Source organism: Taudactylus pleione, unplaced genomic scaffold, assembly GCF_031769625.1.
Source record: "Taudactylus pleione unplaced genomic scaffold, aTauple2 ptg000011l, whole genome shotgun sequence".
NCBI classification, from domain to species: domain Eukaryota; kingdom Metazoa; phylum Chordata; class Amphibia; order Anura; family Myobatrachidae; genus Taudactylus; species Taudactylus pleione.
Genome location: NW_028284414.1, coordinates 419,320 through 433,798, shown reverse-complemented (window position 1 = coordinate 433,798; position 14,479 = coordinate 419,320). Strand labels below are relative to the sequence as shown.

Genomic DNA, 14,479 nt, shown 5'->3' with positions numbered 1-14,479 from the left:
ACATGCGCAGTATGGAAATCGACAGGTAAATGGCTGCCAGACTAGTGCCCGTAGTTTACTGAACCTGTCAGTGCGCCGCGGCCGCCAGAGAGAGGAGGGGGCCTTGGAAGGTGAGTGAATACGGGCCCCCTCCTCTCTTAATACACCCCTGGCTGGGGCCCTACTCTGCTCATGAGATCATACAAAGCGTACGTTGTGTGCGTAGTGGGCCCCATTTTGGCTTAAAGTGGAGGCAGTTAGTTTGTGGGTTGAGCCAGTAATGATGGAATGCAATTCACTAGGAACCAGTGATATCACTGAGAAGGCAGCCTATCCATTCACTAGGAACCAGTGACATCACAGAGGTAGTGGCAGTGACGCACACAGGGTGGGTTTCTGAGTACCTGGAAACCCCCTGACGGACCACAATCGGATTCTTTTAATCACAGCAGATGGTAGACAGTCAGTAGGTAGACAGGGACAAATTGTCGACAGGGTCTATCTTTTTACAGTAGATCGTTTATACCAAACCCGTCAGTGACGAGTATACAATAAATACAATATTATTAATTTCTTATATACACAAAATATAAATGATAATACATGAAGGTATACTATGACATAATGTACTAATTCCATGTTGTTTCTTGGTTCTCCAGTCACAGATTGCCTTGCTCCATACATTGAAGATGCAGATATCCTAAACAAGACGTACAGGACCGGAGACAAGTTAATAATGAGCTGCCGGGAAGGGTTCCAGACACGTTATCCAGATTTGGACAACATGGCTTCCTTATGTCAAGATGACGGCTCGTGGGAAAATCTGCCGATGTGTCAAGGTGTAGTAATATGTCCAGTCGTATTGTCTGCAGGACAGTGAGCCAGTACTATGGCTCTGAGTGAGAATATAACATGTATATTACTGTACGTTTCCCGTTCCTGTATAATATATATTAAGATGACAATTTGGGGCTGATGCAGTCTGAGCTCTGTGCCAGTTTGCGCGCATAACGTGGCATAACTGGTGTGAAATCGTTGCGCACATGCTCACTGGCCGTACCTACGCATATACGCGTCTGCAGACCTGCGCGCATATGGCAGTGAATGGCGTTTTTACACAAATAGGGCTCACGCAGTCCTGCAGAAACACGCATATCCGCCTGATGGGACGTCTTAGCCATCTGTTGGTGACGTGGCGTGAACGAGGCGCAGAGGCTGCCGCTGCAGAGGCGGAGAGATACCGCGCTGGATATGGGCTGAAAATAAGCTTTTTTTACACACACTCTTTTTTATAGAACAATTTACGCCCATTTTGCGAACAGCTCTGTGTCATGACCAATGGCTCCAGGAAAATAAATTGACAGTATGATATATGTGGGTATATTAAACCCTTTACTTCTTGACAATTATCATCCCTCTGTGTTTGTGAGAATAGCACATTCAGACTTGTACATGTCTGCCATAGAAACTACGTACAACAGCGACGCGTTAGGTTATGGGCACCAGGGCAACCAGACGGCACCATCTTGCTGCCAACTAGACTCAGCTGTAAATATTTTAGTGTTTGATCACCATATAAATCACTCTGGAGACTCCGGATATTGGACATTGTACACTCTCTTCTGTACATTGGAGATTAATAAGTCTCAGCGTGATCTGCAGGTTACAGACCCGCTCTGCCTGTGTATGGCCTGTTACAGAGCAGCTCCGCCTGTGTATGGCCTGTTACAGAGCAACTCCGCCTGTGTATGGCCTGTTACAGAGCAACTCCGCCTGTGTATGGCCTGTTACAGACCCGCTCTGCCTGTGTATGGCCTGTTACAGAGCAGCTCCGCCTGTGTAAGGCCTGTTACAGAGCAGCTCCGCCTGTGTATGGCCTGTTACAGAGCAGCTCTGCCTGTGTATGGCCTGTTACAGACCCGCTCTGCCTGTGTATGGCCTGTTACAGAGCAGCTCCGCCTGTGTATGGCCTGTTACAGAGCAGCCCGCCTGTGTATGGCCTGTTACAGAGCAACTCCGCCTGTGTATGGCCTGTTACAGAGCAACTCCGCCTGTGTATGGCCTGTTACAGAGCAGCTCCGCCTGTGTATGGCCTGTTACAGAGCAGCTCCGCCTGTGTATGGCCTGTTACAGACCCGCTCTGCCTGTGTATGGCCTGTTACAGAGCAGCTCCGTCTGTGTATGGCCTGTTACAGAGCAGCTCCGCCTGTGTATGGCCTGTTACAGAGCAACTCCGCCTGTGTATGGCCTGTTACAGAGCAGCCCGCCTGTGTATGGCCTGTTACAGAGCAGCTCCGCCTGTGTATGGCCTGTTACAGAGCAGCTCCGCCTGTGTATGGCCTGTTACAGACCCGCTCTGCCTGTGTATGGCCTGTTACAGAGCAACTCCGCCTGTGTATGGCCTGTTACAGAGCAACTCCGCCTGTGTATGGCCTGTTACAGAGCAACTCCGCCTGTGTATGGCCTGTTACAGACCCGCTCTGCCTGTGTATGGCCTGTTACAGAGCAACTCCGCCTGTGTATGGCCTGTTACAGAGCAACTCCGCCTGTGTATGGCCTGTTACAGAGCAACTCCGCCTGTGTATGGCCTGTTACAGAGCAGCTCCGCCTGTGTATGGCCTGTTACAGAGCAACTCCGCCTGTGTATGGCCTGTTACAGAGCAGCCCGCCTGTGTATGGCCTGTTACAGAGCAGCTCCGCCTGTGTATGGCCTGTTATAGAGCAGCTCCGTCTGTGTATGGCCTGTTACAGAGCAGCTCCGCCTGTGTATGGCCTGTTACAGAGCAACTCCGCCTGTGTATGGCCTGTTACAGAGCAGCCCGCCTGTGTATGGCCTGTTACAGAGCAGCTCCGCCTGTGTATGGCCTGTTACAGAGCAGCTCCGCCTGTGTATGGCCTGTTACAGACCCGCTCTGCCTGTGTATGGCCTGTTACAGAGCAACTCCGCCTGTGTATGGCCTGTTACAGAGCAACTCCGCCTGTGTATGGCCTGTTACAGAGCAACTCCGCCTGTGTATGGCCTGTTACAGACCCGCTCTGCCTGTGTATGGCCTGTTACAGAGCAACTCCGCCTGTGTATGGCCTGTTACAGAGCAACTCCGCCTGTGTATGGCCTGTTACAGAGCAACTCCGCCTGTGTATGGCCTGTTACAGAGCAGCTCCGCCTGTGTATGGCCTGTTACAGAGCAACTCCGCCTGTGTATGGCCTGTTACAGAGCAGCCCGCCTGTGTATGGCCTGTTACAGAGCAGCTCCGCCTGTGTATGGCCTGTTACAGAGCAGCTCCACCTGTGTATGGCCTGTTACAGACCCGCTCTGCCTGTGTATGGCCTGTTACAGAGCAACTCCGCCTGTGTATGGCCTGTTACAGAGCAACTCCGCCTGTGTATGGCCTGTTACAGAGCAACTCCGCCTGTGTATGGCCTGTTACAGAGCAACTCCGCCTGTGTATGGCCTGTTACAGAGCAGCTCCGCCTGTGTATGGCCTGTTACAGAGCAACTCCGCCTGTGTATGGCCTGTTACAGACCCGCTCTGCCTGTGTATGGCCTGTTACAGAGCAGCTCCGCCTGTGTATGGCCTGTTACAGAGCAGCTCCGTCTGTGTATGGCCTGTTACAGAGCAACTCCGCCTGTGTATGGCCTGTTACAGAGCAACTCCGCCTGTGTATGGCCTGTTACAGAGCAGCCCGCCTGTGTATGGCCTGTTACAGAGCAGCTCCGCCTGTGTATGGCCTGTTACAGAGCAGCTCCGTCTGCGTATGGCCTGTTACAGAGCAACTCCGCCTGTGTATGGCCTGTTACAGAGCAACTCTGCCAGTGTATGGCCTGTTACAGAGCAGCTCCGCCTGTGTATGGCCTGTTACAGAGCAGCTCCGCCTGTGTATGGCCTGTTACAGAGCAGCTCCGTCTGTTGCAGCCCGCCTGTGTATGGCCTGTTACAGAGCAGCTCCGCCTGTGTATGGCCTGTTACAGAGCAGCTCTGCCTGTGTATGGCCTGTTACAGAGCAGCTCCGCCTGTGCATGGCCTGTTACAGAGCAGCTCCGCCTGTTGCAGCCCGCCTGTGTATGGCCTGTTATACAGCAGCTCCGCCTGTGTATGGCCTGTTACAGAGCAGCTCCGCCTGTGCATGGCCTGTTACAGAGCAACTCCACCTGTGTATGGTCTGTTACAGAGCAGCTCCGCCTGTGAATGGCCTGTTACAGAGCAGCTCCACCTGTGCATGGCCTGTTACAGAGCAGCTCCGCCTGTGTATGGCCTGTTACAGAGCAGCTCCGCCTGTGTATGGCCAGTTACAAAGCAGCTCTGCCTGTGTATGGCCTATTACAGAGCAGCTCCGCCTGTGTATGGCCTGTTACAGACCCGCTCTGCCTGTGTATGGCCTGTTACAGAGCAACTCCGCCTGTGTATGGCCTGTTACAGAGCAACTCCGCCTGTGTATGGCCTGTTACAGAGCAACTCCGCCTGTGTATGGCCTGTTACAGACCCGCTCTGCCTGTGTATGGCCTGTTACAGAGCAACTCCGCCTGTGTATGGCCTGTTACAGAGCAACTCCGCCTGTGTATGGCCTGTTACAGAGCAACTCCGCCTGTGTATGGCCTGTTACAGAGCAGCTCCGCCTGTGTATGGCCTGTTACAGAGCAACTCCGCCTGTGTATGGCCTGTTACAGAGCAGCCCGCCTGTGTATGGCCTGTTACAGAGCAGCTCCGCCTGTGTATGGCCTGTTATAGAGCAGCTCCGTCTGTGTATGGCCTGTTACAGAGCAGCTCCGCCTGTGTATGGCCTGTTACAGAGCAACTCCGCCTGTGTATGGCCTGTTACAGAGCAGCCCGCCTGTGTATGGCCTGTTACAGAGCAGCTCCGCCTGTGTATGGCCTGTTACAGAGCAGCTCCGCCTGTGTATGGCCTGTTACAGACCCGCTCTGCCTGTGTATGGCCTGTTACAGAGCAACTCCGCCTGTGTATGGCCTGTTACAGAGCAACTCCGCCTGTGTATGGCCTGTTACAGAGCAACTCCGCCTGTGTATGGCCTGTTACAGACCCGCTCTGCCTGTGTATGGCCTGTTACAGAGCAACTCCGCCTGTGTATGGCCTGTTACAGAGCAACTCCGCCTGTGTATGGCCTGTTACAGAGCAACTCCGCCTGTGTATGGCCTGTTACAGAGCAGCTCCGCCTGTGTATGGCCTGTTACAGAGCAACTCCGCCTGTGTATGGCCTGTTACAGAGCAGCCCGCCTGTGTATGGCCTGTTACAGAGCAGCTCCGCCTGTGTATGGCCTGTTACAGAGCAGCTCCACCTGTGTATGGCCTGTTACAGACCCGCTCTGCCTGTGTATGGCCTGTTACAGAGCAACTCCGCCTGTGTATGGCCTGTTACAGAGCAACTCCGCCTGTGTATGGCCTGTTACAGAGCAACTCCGCCTGTGTATGGCCTGTTACAGAGCAACTCCGCCTGTGTATGGCCTGTTACAGAGCAGCTCCGCCTGTGTATGGCCTGTTACAGAGCAACTCCGCCTGTGTATGGCCTGTTACAGACCCGCTCTGCCTGTGTATGGCCTGTTACAGAGCAGCTCCGCCTGTGTATGGCCTGTTACAGAGCAGCTCCGTCTGTGTATGGCCTGTTACAGAGCAACTCCGCCTGTGTATGGCCTGTTACAGAGCAACTCCGCCTGTGTATGGCCTGTTACAGAGCAGCCCGCCTGTGTATGGCCTGTTACAGAGCAGCTCCGCCTGTGTATGGCCTGTTACAGAGCAGCTCCGTCTGCGTATGGCCTGTTACAGAGCAACTCCGCCTGTGTATGGCCTGTTACAGAGCAACTCTGCCAGTGTATGGCCTGTTACAGAGCAGCTCCGCCTGTGTATGGCCTGTTACAGAGCAGCTCCGCCTGTGTATGGCCTGTTACAGAGCAGCTCCGTCTGTTGCAGCCCGCCTGTGTATGGCCTGTTACAGAGCAGCTCCGCCTGTGTATGGCCTGTTACAGAGCAGCTCTGCCTGTGTATGGCCTGTTACAGAGCAGCTCCGCCTGTGCATGGCCTGTTACAGAGCAGCTCCGCCTGTTGCAGCCCGCCTGTGTATGGCCTGTTATACAGCAGCTCCGCCTGTGTATGGCCTGTTACAGAGCAGCTCCGCCTGTGCATGGCCTGTTACAGAGCAACTCCACCTGTGTATGGTCTGTTACAGAGCAGCTCCGCCTGTGAATGGCCTGTTACAGAGCAGCTCCACCTGTGCATGGCCTGTTACAGAGCAGCTCCGCCTGTGTATGGCCTGTTACAGAGCAGCTCCGCCTGTGTATGGCCAGTTACAAAGCAGCTCTGCCTGTGTATGGCCTATTACAGAGCAGCTCCGCCTGTGTATGGCCTGTTACAGAGCAGCTCGGCCTGTGTATGGCCTGTTACAGAGCAGCCCGCCTGTGTATGGCCTGTTACAGAGCAGCTCCGCCTGTGTATGGCCTGTTACAGAGCAGCTCCGTCTGTTGCAGCCCGCCTGTGTATGGCCTGTTACAGAGCAGCTCCGCCTGTGTATGGCCTGTTACAGAGCAGCTCTGCCTGTGTATGGCCTGTTATAGAGCAGCTCCGCCTGTGCATGGCCTGTTACAGAGCAGCTCCGCCTTTTGCAGCCCGCCTGTGTATGGCCTGTTATAGAGCAGCTCCGCCTGTGTATGGCCTGTTACAGAGCAGCTCCGCCTGTGCATGGCCTGTTACAGAGCAACTCCACCTGTGTATGGTCTGTTACAGAGCAGCTCCGCCTGTGAATGGCCTGTTACAGAGCAGCTCCGCCTGTGCATGGCCTGTTACAGAGCAGCTCCGCCTGTGTATGGCCTGTTACAGAGCAGCTCCGCCTGTGTATGGCCAGTTACAAAGCAGCTCTGCCTGTGTATGGCCTATTACAGAGCTGCTCCGCCTGTGTATGGCCTGTTACAGAGCAGCTCGGCCTGTGTATGGCCTGTTACAGAGCAGCCCGCCTGTGTATGGCCTGTTACAGAGCAGCTCCGCCTGTGTGTTGCCTGTTACAGAGCAGCCCGCCTGTGCATGGCCTGTTACAGAGCAGCTCCGCCTGTGTGTTGCCTGTTACAGAGCAGCCCGCCTGTGTATGGCCTGTTACAGAGCAGCTCCGCCTGTGTATGGCCTGTTACAGAGCAACTCCGCCTGTGTATGGCCTGTTACAGAGCAGCAGTGATAGCTGTGAATACAGAGTTGGTCAGTGCCAGATCATCCCTTTAATGAATAGTGGCCTTTAGAAAATGTATCTCAAGGCAGGGGTGTCCAAACATTTTTATGTTAGGGGGACAAGATAAAATATAATTTAGGTGCCCCCACCCCCCCTTCCAACTTACCTGTTGTTGGGTGGAGGCGGTACCACGGGGGAGGAGATTCTAGCTATTATCTTATAGAAGGTGCTAGCTAAATGTTAAGTAGAATCTGGTTGCTATGGGACATCTCCACTTCTAAAAACTCTCACTTTAATAAATATACCTCTATGGCCCGTATTCAATTTGAAGTGAAAAAAACTTTTCGCCGATGACGTCAGTTTTTGCCTGTTTTGATTTTACTTTGTATTCAATTTGGAAGACTTTCCGCCTAGGCGGAAACTCAATGCACTTTAATTGGCGGAAAAGTTTCACCTATGAATACCAGGCGGAAAAAAGTGTAGAATTGGGGTTTTGGGGTTTCAACGTTGCGGGAACCCACATGCAGCCTTCAGACAGTCCCCCAAAGGTAAACTGTGTAAAAAAAATAAGGACACCCCATAAAAATCACTTTGAATTTGGGGGCGAAAAAAAAAATGTTGGGGAACAAAGATAAAAAATAGCGAACTTGACTCTGGGGGGTTCCCCAAGTATGCCCCATGTTTTTTTTTTCATTGCAGGTGCTTGCGGCAGGTGGATTTTTCATGATTTTTTCAACTTCACTTTAGCAAATTTAAAATATGCTGACCCCCATTTTCAAGTATCCCAAATTTGCTGGGATAAGTTATTTTCTGCAAAAAAAAATCCCCTGGATACTATTCTGCACCACGTATAGAAAAACGCTATTTAGCAGCTATTGAGCCCGTTTACAAACACAAAATACCTTCAGCAAGCCAAATCGGGGGGTACCATAGCTAACCCCCATGTCAGAGCATCTTTTGAGGGTGTCAGGCTGATTTCCCCAAATCTGACAGGACTTTCCGCCTGTTCAAGTTTCGCCGGGTCCCGTCTTCGCCGTACTTCCATATTGAATACGGGGTAAAGCGGGCACGGCACGATACTTTTCCACCTACAAAAGACGCGATGTAGGCGAAAAGTCTGGGAGCCGGAAAAGTATCGCGGATCCGCTCTAATTGAATACGGCTCTATATGTGACACATATAATGTAATAACTGCAACACAAATGACATTTGTAATCTCCTGAGATAACAACGAGCACAAATGGGCATATTACGGCTCGCATCAAGACGCACATAAGACTACACTATGAGGGAGAATCAGACGTTGGCCCATATAAAACCAGCTGCATTCTAATGTGTCTATTAAAAAACTGCTTGTGTGATCTGCACCCATCATAACATGTTTGCCCCCCTTTAAATATAGCTGGAAATGTTTGGTATTATGTAGAGATGAGCGGGTTTGGTTCCCTGAGAAACGAACCCACCCAAACTTAGCAGATACAAGGCAGATCTGAGTCGGTTCGGGTTTTCCCGCCTGACTCGGATCTCAAAACGAGGCAAAACGTCATCATCCCGCAGTCGGATTCTCACGGGTTTTGGTTTCTATAAAGGTCCCGCGATCGCCGCCATTTTTCAGTCCGGCTGTGGAGAGTGAAGAGGGAGGGAGCTGGGAGCTGTGCTGTTGTTGTGCATAATTGTGATTTGTGAGATTGTGCTGGGAGCTGTGCTGCGCTGCTGTTGTGCATAATAGGTTGTCCTGCTAATAGGGGCTGGCTGGCTGTTGTCCATAGGGGCTGGCTGGCTGTTGTCCATAGGGGCTGGCTGGCTGTTGTCCATAGGGGCTGGCTGTTGTCCATAGGGGCTGGCTGTTCTCCATATTAATAAATATAGGGGCTGGCTGGCTGTTGTCCTGTCTATAGGGGCTGGCAGGCTGTTGTCCTGTCCATAGGGGCTGGCTGGCTGTTGTCCATAGGGGCTGACTGGCTGTTGTCCATAGGGGCTGGCTGGCTGTTGTCCATATTAATCAATATAGGGGCTGGCTGTTGTCCTGTCAATAGGGGCTGGCTGGCTGTTGTCCATATTAATCAATATAGGGGCTGGCTGGCTGTTGTCCTGTCCATAGGGGCTGGCTGGCTGTTCTGCTGTGTTGTCCAGGGAGTGCTCTGTCCATAAAAATGTAAAAATAATAAAAACTATTTTGTGTGCCTGCCACACCACCAGTGTGAAATAAAAACAATTTTTTGTGTGTGCGTGTTAGCCTGCCACACCACCAGTGTGAAAATAAAACAAATTTTTTTGTGTGTTTGGTTGGTTGTGTGCGTTAGCCGAAACTTAGCTGCGCCATAATTGCTTGGTGACACTGCTGTAAGACCGCAGTGAGTATGGAGGGATATTTTTTGTCTTTTTTCTGCCACGACAAACACATTAACCCATAGCTCCGGGTGCTTACCCTGGAATCTATGTATTAATCGCAGATTTACCGTGCAAGGATAATAGGTTTACAATTGAATAGTCTCGGGTGTAAAAGTCCCCATGTGGTAAATTGACAATTAACTTAGGCGGTTTGTAAAATCAGACACAGTCACATGACCGGAGAGCAGGATCCACATACCAGTCTTGTAGCTGCCGGCAGCAGTCACGATGACAATACAAGGCCGTCAACGTCATCTATGAAGGCTGATGCACCAGGGCTTAAGTCAGCCCAAAAAGTCAGCCTAATAATCAACTCTTACCCTGTTAAAGAAAAAAAAATCTAAAGCTAAGTCAGCTTTAGAGAAACAAAAAATTGCCCATATGCCATTCACTACACAAAGTGGCAAGGAAAGGATAAGGCATTGGCCTTTATTATTTATGACTGGTGGTTCTAGTGATGATTTAAGCCCCTCTGCTTGTAGGAGAGGTACAAAAAAAATGTAAATTGTTAAGACGAGTATGACACCAGAACCAACTGTGTGCTCCGAAAAATCACAAATCCTCGAGGAGAGTACAAGTGTGTCCGCGGTTGCCATGTGTGAGCCTGACCTTTCTAATACTGTACTGGTAGAGGATGCCCTTCCACCACTTGTGTGCCCTCTGCAAATGTGGGGATGAGCAGCACAAGTCAACATGCTGACGTAGAAATCGAGGATGCTTCTGATGAATTGCACGAGGAGGATGAGGAGGATATTTATGTAGTTGGCAATAACAAGAAGGATAATGAGGATGTTGATGCGGAGGATGTTTGTGTAAAAACTGTAAGTCAGGCAACAGTTGTTGCCCATGGTGGGAAAATCCCATTGTTGCCATGCCTGGGCAAAGGACCAAAAAATCCACTTCCATTGTGTGGAGTTATTTCCACCCAAATCCGGACAACCTTTGCCAAGCCATTTGTAACTGTTGCCAAGTAACAGTGAGGACCTTAACCATCTTGGAACCTCCTTCCTGTTACGTCACTTACAGTGCATTCATCAAATTGGAAAGGGTATTTAAAATTCTAATACTTTGGGGGCAAAAAAACGAACAACAATCAGTCCAGAGTCACCTAGCTGCTCCCTTCTATCTGGATCCAAGCGCCTGCAATCTCCACCACCTGCATCATCATCAATATCCTCATTCATGATTGGAAGTAGTCCTGCATCCAATTTCATAAGCATGACTGACTCCTCTCCTATCCGTGATTCCTCAGAAGGATCATTTAGTGCTACGCCTGTTGCTGCTGTTGGGGGTGGATCTTCATCCCAGAAAGGGACCAAGAAGGCTAGTAGTAATTTTAAAAAAACAATTGAATAGTAAACAGTCTATTCCTTTGATAGAGGAAGTAAGTATAACAGCTGTCACCCAGTTTCACAGCGGATCACTGACACCATGACAGCTGTGCTAGTATTAGATGGTGAAATAATAAAAAATGAGGACGATAGTGTGGAGGAAGTGCAAAAGGAGGTTGAGGGGGAAGTTTGTGTCCTATCTGACGCTAATGAGGATGTTGATGATGAGGATGTGGTTTGCGTAAATCAGCCACCAGTGGCAGCAGTTCTTGCTCATGATAAAAAGAAAGCCAGAAACGCCACGTCTTGGGTGTGGAATTATTTTAATCTAAATTCTGACAACAGTTGTGAAGGCATCTGTTCCATTTGTAAAGCCAAAGTTAGCAGAGGAAGGGACGTTGACCATCTAGGTACCTCCTCCCTGTTACGTCATTTGCAGAGAGTTCATGCAATTTGTTTAACAAAATGATAATAATTTGTAAATTAATAATAAAGCAGTCCAGTATCAGCTACCAGCAGTTTGGACCAGCACATGCAATCTCCACCACCAACACCCTCATCATCAACCTCCTCCTTAATAATTGAAGGTAATCCCTCCAAAAAATGTTTTGTGGGGGCCCAAACAAACCAAGGAGTTCAGCCACGAAAGTGTCAGTACTAGGGCTAAAGTGCTTGGTTTGTTAAACTGTGCATGTCCTTTTTACTATCCCACATAAGAGTGGGTGGGAGGGACAATTCCATCTTGCACCTCTTTCCTTTACATTTGGCACAATTTGGGGCATTGCCGATTGACATTATTATAGTTTATTAAACTGCCATCCTGTCTGCCACTGCTGTGTGGCAATGTTTCATAGATGTCTGATATTTTTTTAAACTGCCATGCGTTTGTGCCGCTGCTCTGTCGCTTACTTTAGCCAGCCAGCTCGCTGCAGCCTTTGGCCTGTATTAGTGAAAAATAGTGAAATCAATATTGTGAGCTGTGAGGTGGTTAAAAATGCCTAGAAATGCCTGAAAATGATTGTTATTAAGGTTAATAATACTGTAGGAATAAAAATAGACCCAAATTATGTGGTTTTAGCTGTTTATATCATTTTTTTGGAAAAAATTCAGATCCAAAACCAAAACCTAAAAACAAAATACCAAGGAAAAAGATCCAAAACCAGATCCAGATCCAAAACCAGGGGAGATACAGATACAAAAACAGAAACAAAACACGGGGGTCGGCGCACATCTCTAGTATAAACAAAGTACTCCATATTTTGAAAATTTCCGGATATTTTACTAGCGCTATATTCTTTTCTACCATTTTAGTTCCCTCCATTTTACAATGACCCCCTTGCAGCACATTCTTAACTCCCTTTCAGCTCACTGCCCCCTAGCGGGGGAGGGGCTATCCTCCTCTGAGCAGACCACCCACTACCCTCCTCTCTCCTCCGGCCAGACCGCCCACTACCCTCTTTTGTCCTCCAGCCAGACCACCCACTACCCTCCTCTCTCCTCCAGCCAGACCACCCACTACCCTCCTTTCTCCTCCGGCCAGACCACCCACTACCCTCCTCTCTCCTCCAGCCAGACCACCCACTACCCTCCTTTCTCCTCCGGCCAGACCACCCACAACCCTCCTTTCTCCTCCGGCCAGACCGACCACTACCCTCCTCTCTCCTCTGGCCAGACCAGCCACTACCCTCCTCTCTCCTCTGGCTAGACCACCCACTACCCTCCTCTCTCCTCCGGCCAGACCACCCACTACCCTCCTTTCTCCTCCGGCCAGACCGACCACTACCCTCCTCTCTTCTCTGGCCAGATCAGCCACTACCCTCCTCTCTCCTCTGGCCAGACCAGCCACTACCCTCCTCTCTCCTCCGGCCAGACCAGCCACTATGCTCCTCTCTCCTCTGGCTAGACCACCCACTACCCTCCTCTCTCCTCCGGCCAGACCGCCCACTACCCTCCTTTCTCCTCCGGCCAGACCGACCACTACCCTCCTAATCCTCTGGCCAGACCAGCCACTACCCTCCTCTCTGCTCCAGCCAGACCACCCACTACCCTCCTCTCTCCTCTGGCCAGACAGCCACTACCCTCCTCTCTCCTCTTGCCAGACCACCCACTACCCTCCTCTCTCCTCTGGCCAGACCACCCACTATCCTCCTCTCTCCTTCGGCCAAATTGACCACTACCCTCCTCTCTACGCCGGTAAGACCAGACCACCCACTACCCTCCTTGCTCTTCCAAAACACCCCCATCTATCCGCAAATTACCCATGTTTCTGGGAATGCTGGCCAAACACGCCCTTGCCCCCCCCCTTCCCAAACCCATCAACATGTCAATAATTTAATTTAGAATGGTCACTAACAAGGTCCTAAGAGGTATCACATCAACTACACTAAGCACAAAGATATCATCAACTTATCTAAAGCGCTGCAGAATGGCTACTGATACTCACTTCGCTGGAGGAGCATCCTCTCTCTCTCTCTCTGAATAATGCATGTAATTCCGCAAAGGACAGTGAGACGTCACCTCCATCGCTGTACCAGATTTTTGTAACTATAGCTGGGTTTTTTTCAGTATGAAAGTGATTTTTAAGGTTAAGTTATTTAAGGAAAGTGGTCTGGAAGGTCCTTTGCATGAGATTGTCAGAGATGAGTTTTTCTGCAGCTGCCAGACCCGCGCGCAGTGATGGGGAAGAGGCTGGTACAGAAGGTTAGGTAACTAGAGCTGGAATTTGTGGACTCTGGGCTATTTGTGATTGGTCCACCCAGGGGTTCCATAGTTGATTTGGGGAATTTAGGTCACGTGTAAATTATGGGGTCTTCCTGAATTAAAAAAAAAAGATAAATTGGTTCTGTTTCAGAGGTGGACGCTCTGTCAATGACGACCGTAGTGGAGCAATTTTTGTCTCCTGCGCATACGTCTAGGTCGCAATGCGCATGTGTCCTGATTGCATCCATACAGAGTCGCATTTGCGATTTCAGACGCACGCACGGAGAACTGTACTGAAAATGCAGCGGGCGATCCTAGGCGGTGACAGGGAGATGGTGCATCTTATGGGCGTGTTATGGGAGTGTCGCAAGAGTGTTGGTGAAAGCAGTTACATACAGAGATGCTCGACTGCTCACATGGGGCTGCACGCGGATGGAAAAAACTGCGCCTGCCATAGGGCTGTTGTAAGTTATGATGGAGCGACCGAAGATGTGCCTAAAGACTTATGTATTTAATTTATATCTAGAAGTTGGTTCAGAACTCTGAGGTACGAGCGGATGATTTAGCTGCAGTGCCCTGATAACTGCAGCCTGACTGACAGGGAGCAGGCGTTCCGGTGCAGCGAAGGAGAGCGTTCCAGAAAAAGGGGGGGGGTGTTGCCAAGCCAGTGGCTGTGTCCTCAGAAGCAGTCTCACTGGCCCTGGCACCGTACTTTTGCCGGGTATCCTGAGTAATCTGAGGGTTTCTCAGAGGTCCAATGCTGTGACCAATGTTTGCAGTGTTGTTTCGATGCTTTGTCTTCAGACGCAGCGGATCAGAGAAGCTGGCATTGGGGTTTTTTACATAAGACGTCTCCTGCGGCTTTTGCGTATTTCTGCTCGGTTGCTGCATACAAGGACGACATTTGCGTCC

General features: G+C 50.4%; 1 protein-coding gene across 1 annotated transcript in view; it reads left to right on the top strand.

The window, feature by feature from the left end:
• SUSD4 (sushi domain containing 4) overlaps positions 1–14,479 on the top strand; it is a 341,394-nt gene that overhangs the window by 126,597 nt on the left and 200,318 nt on the right. Inside the window, exon 8 of the mRNA XM_088467876.1 lies at positions 639–818. Coding sequence (XP_088324002.1) covers positions 639–818 — 180 coding nt within the window. The remainder of the gene's footprint in view (positions 1–638; positions 819–14,479) is intronic.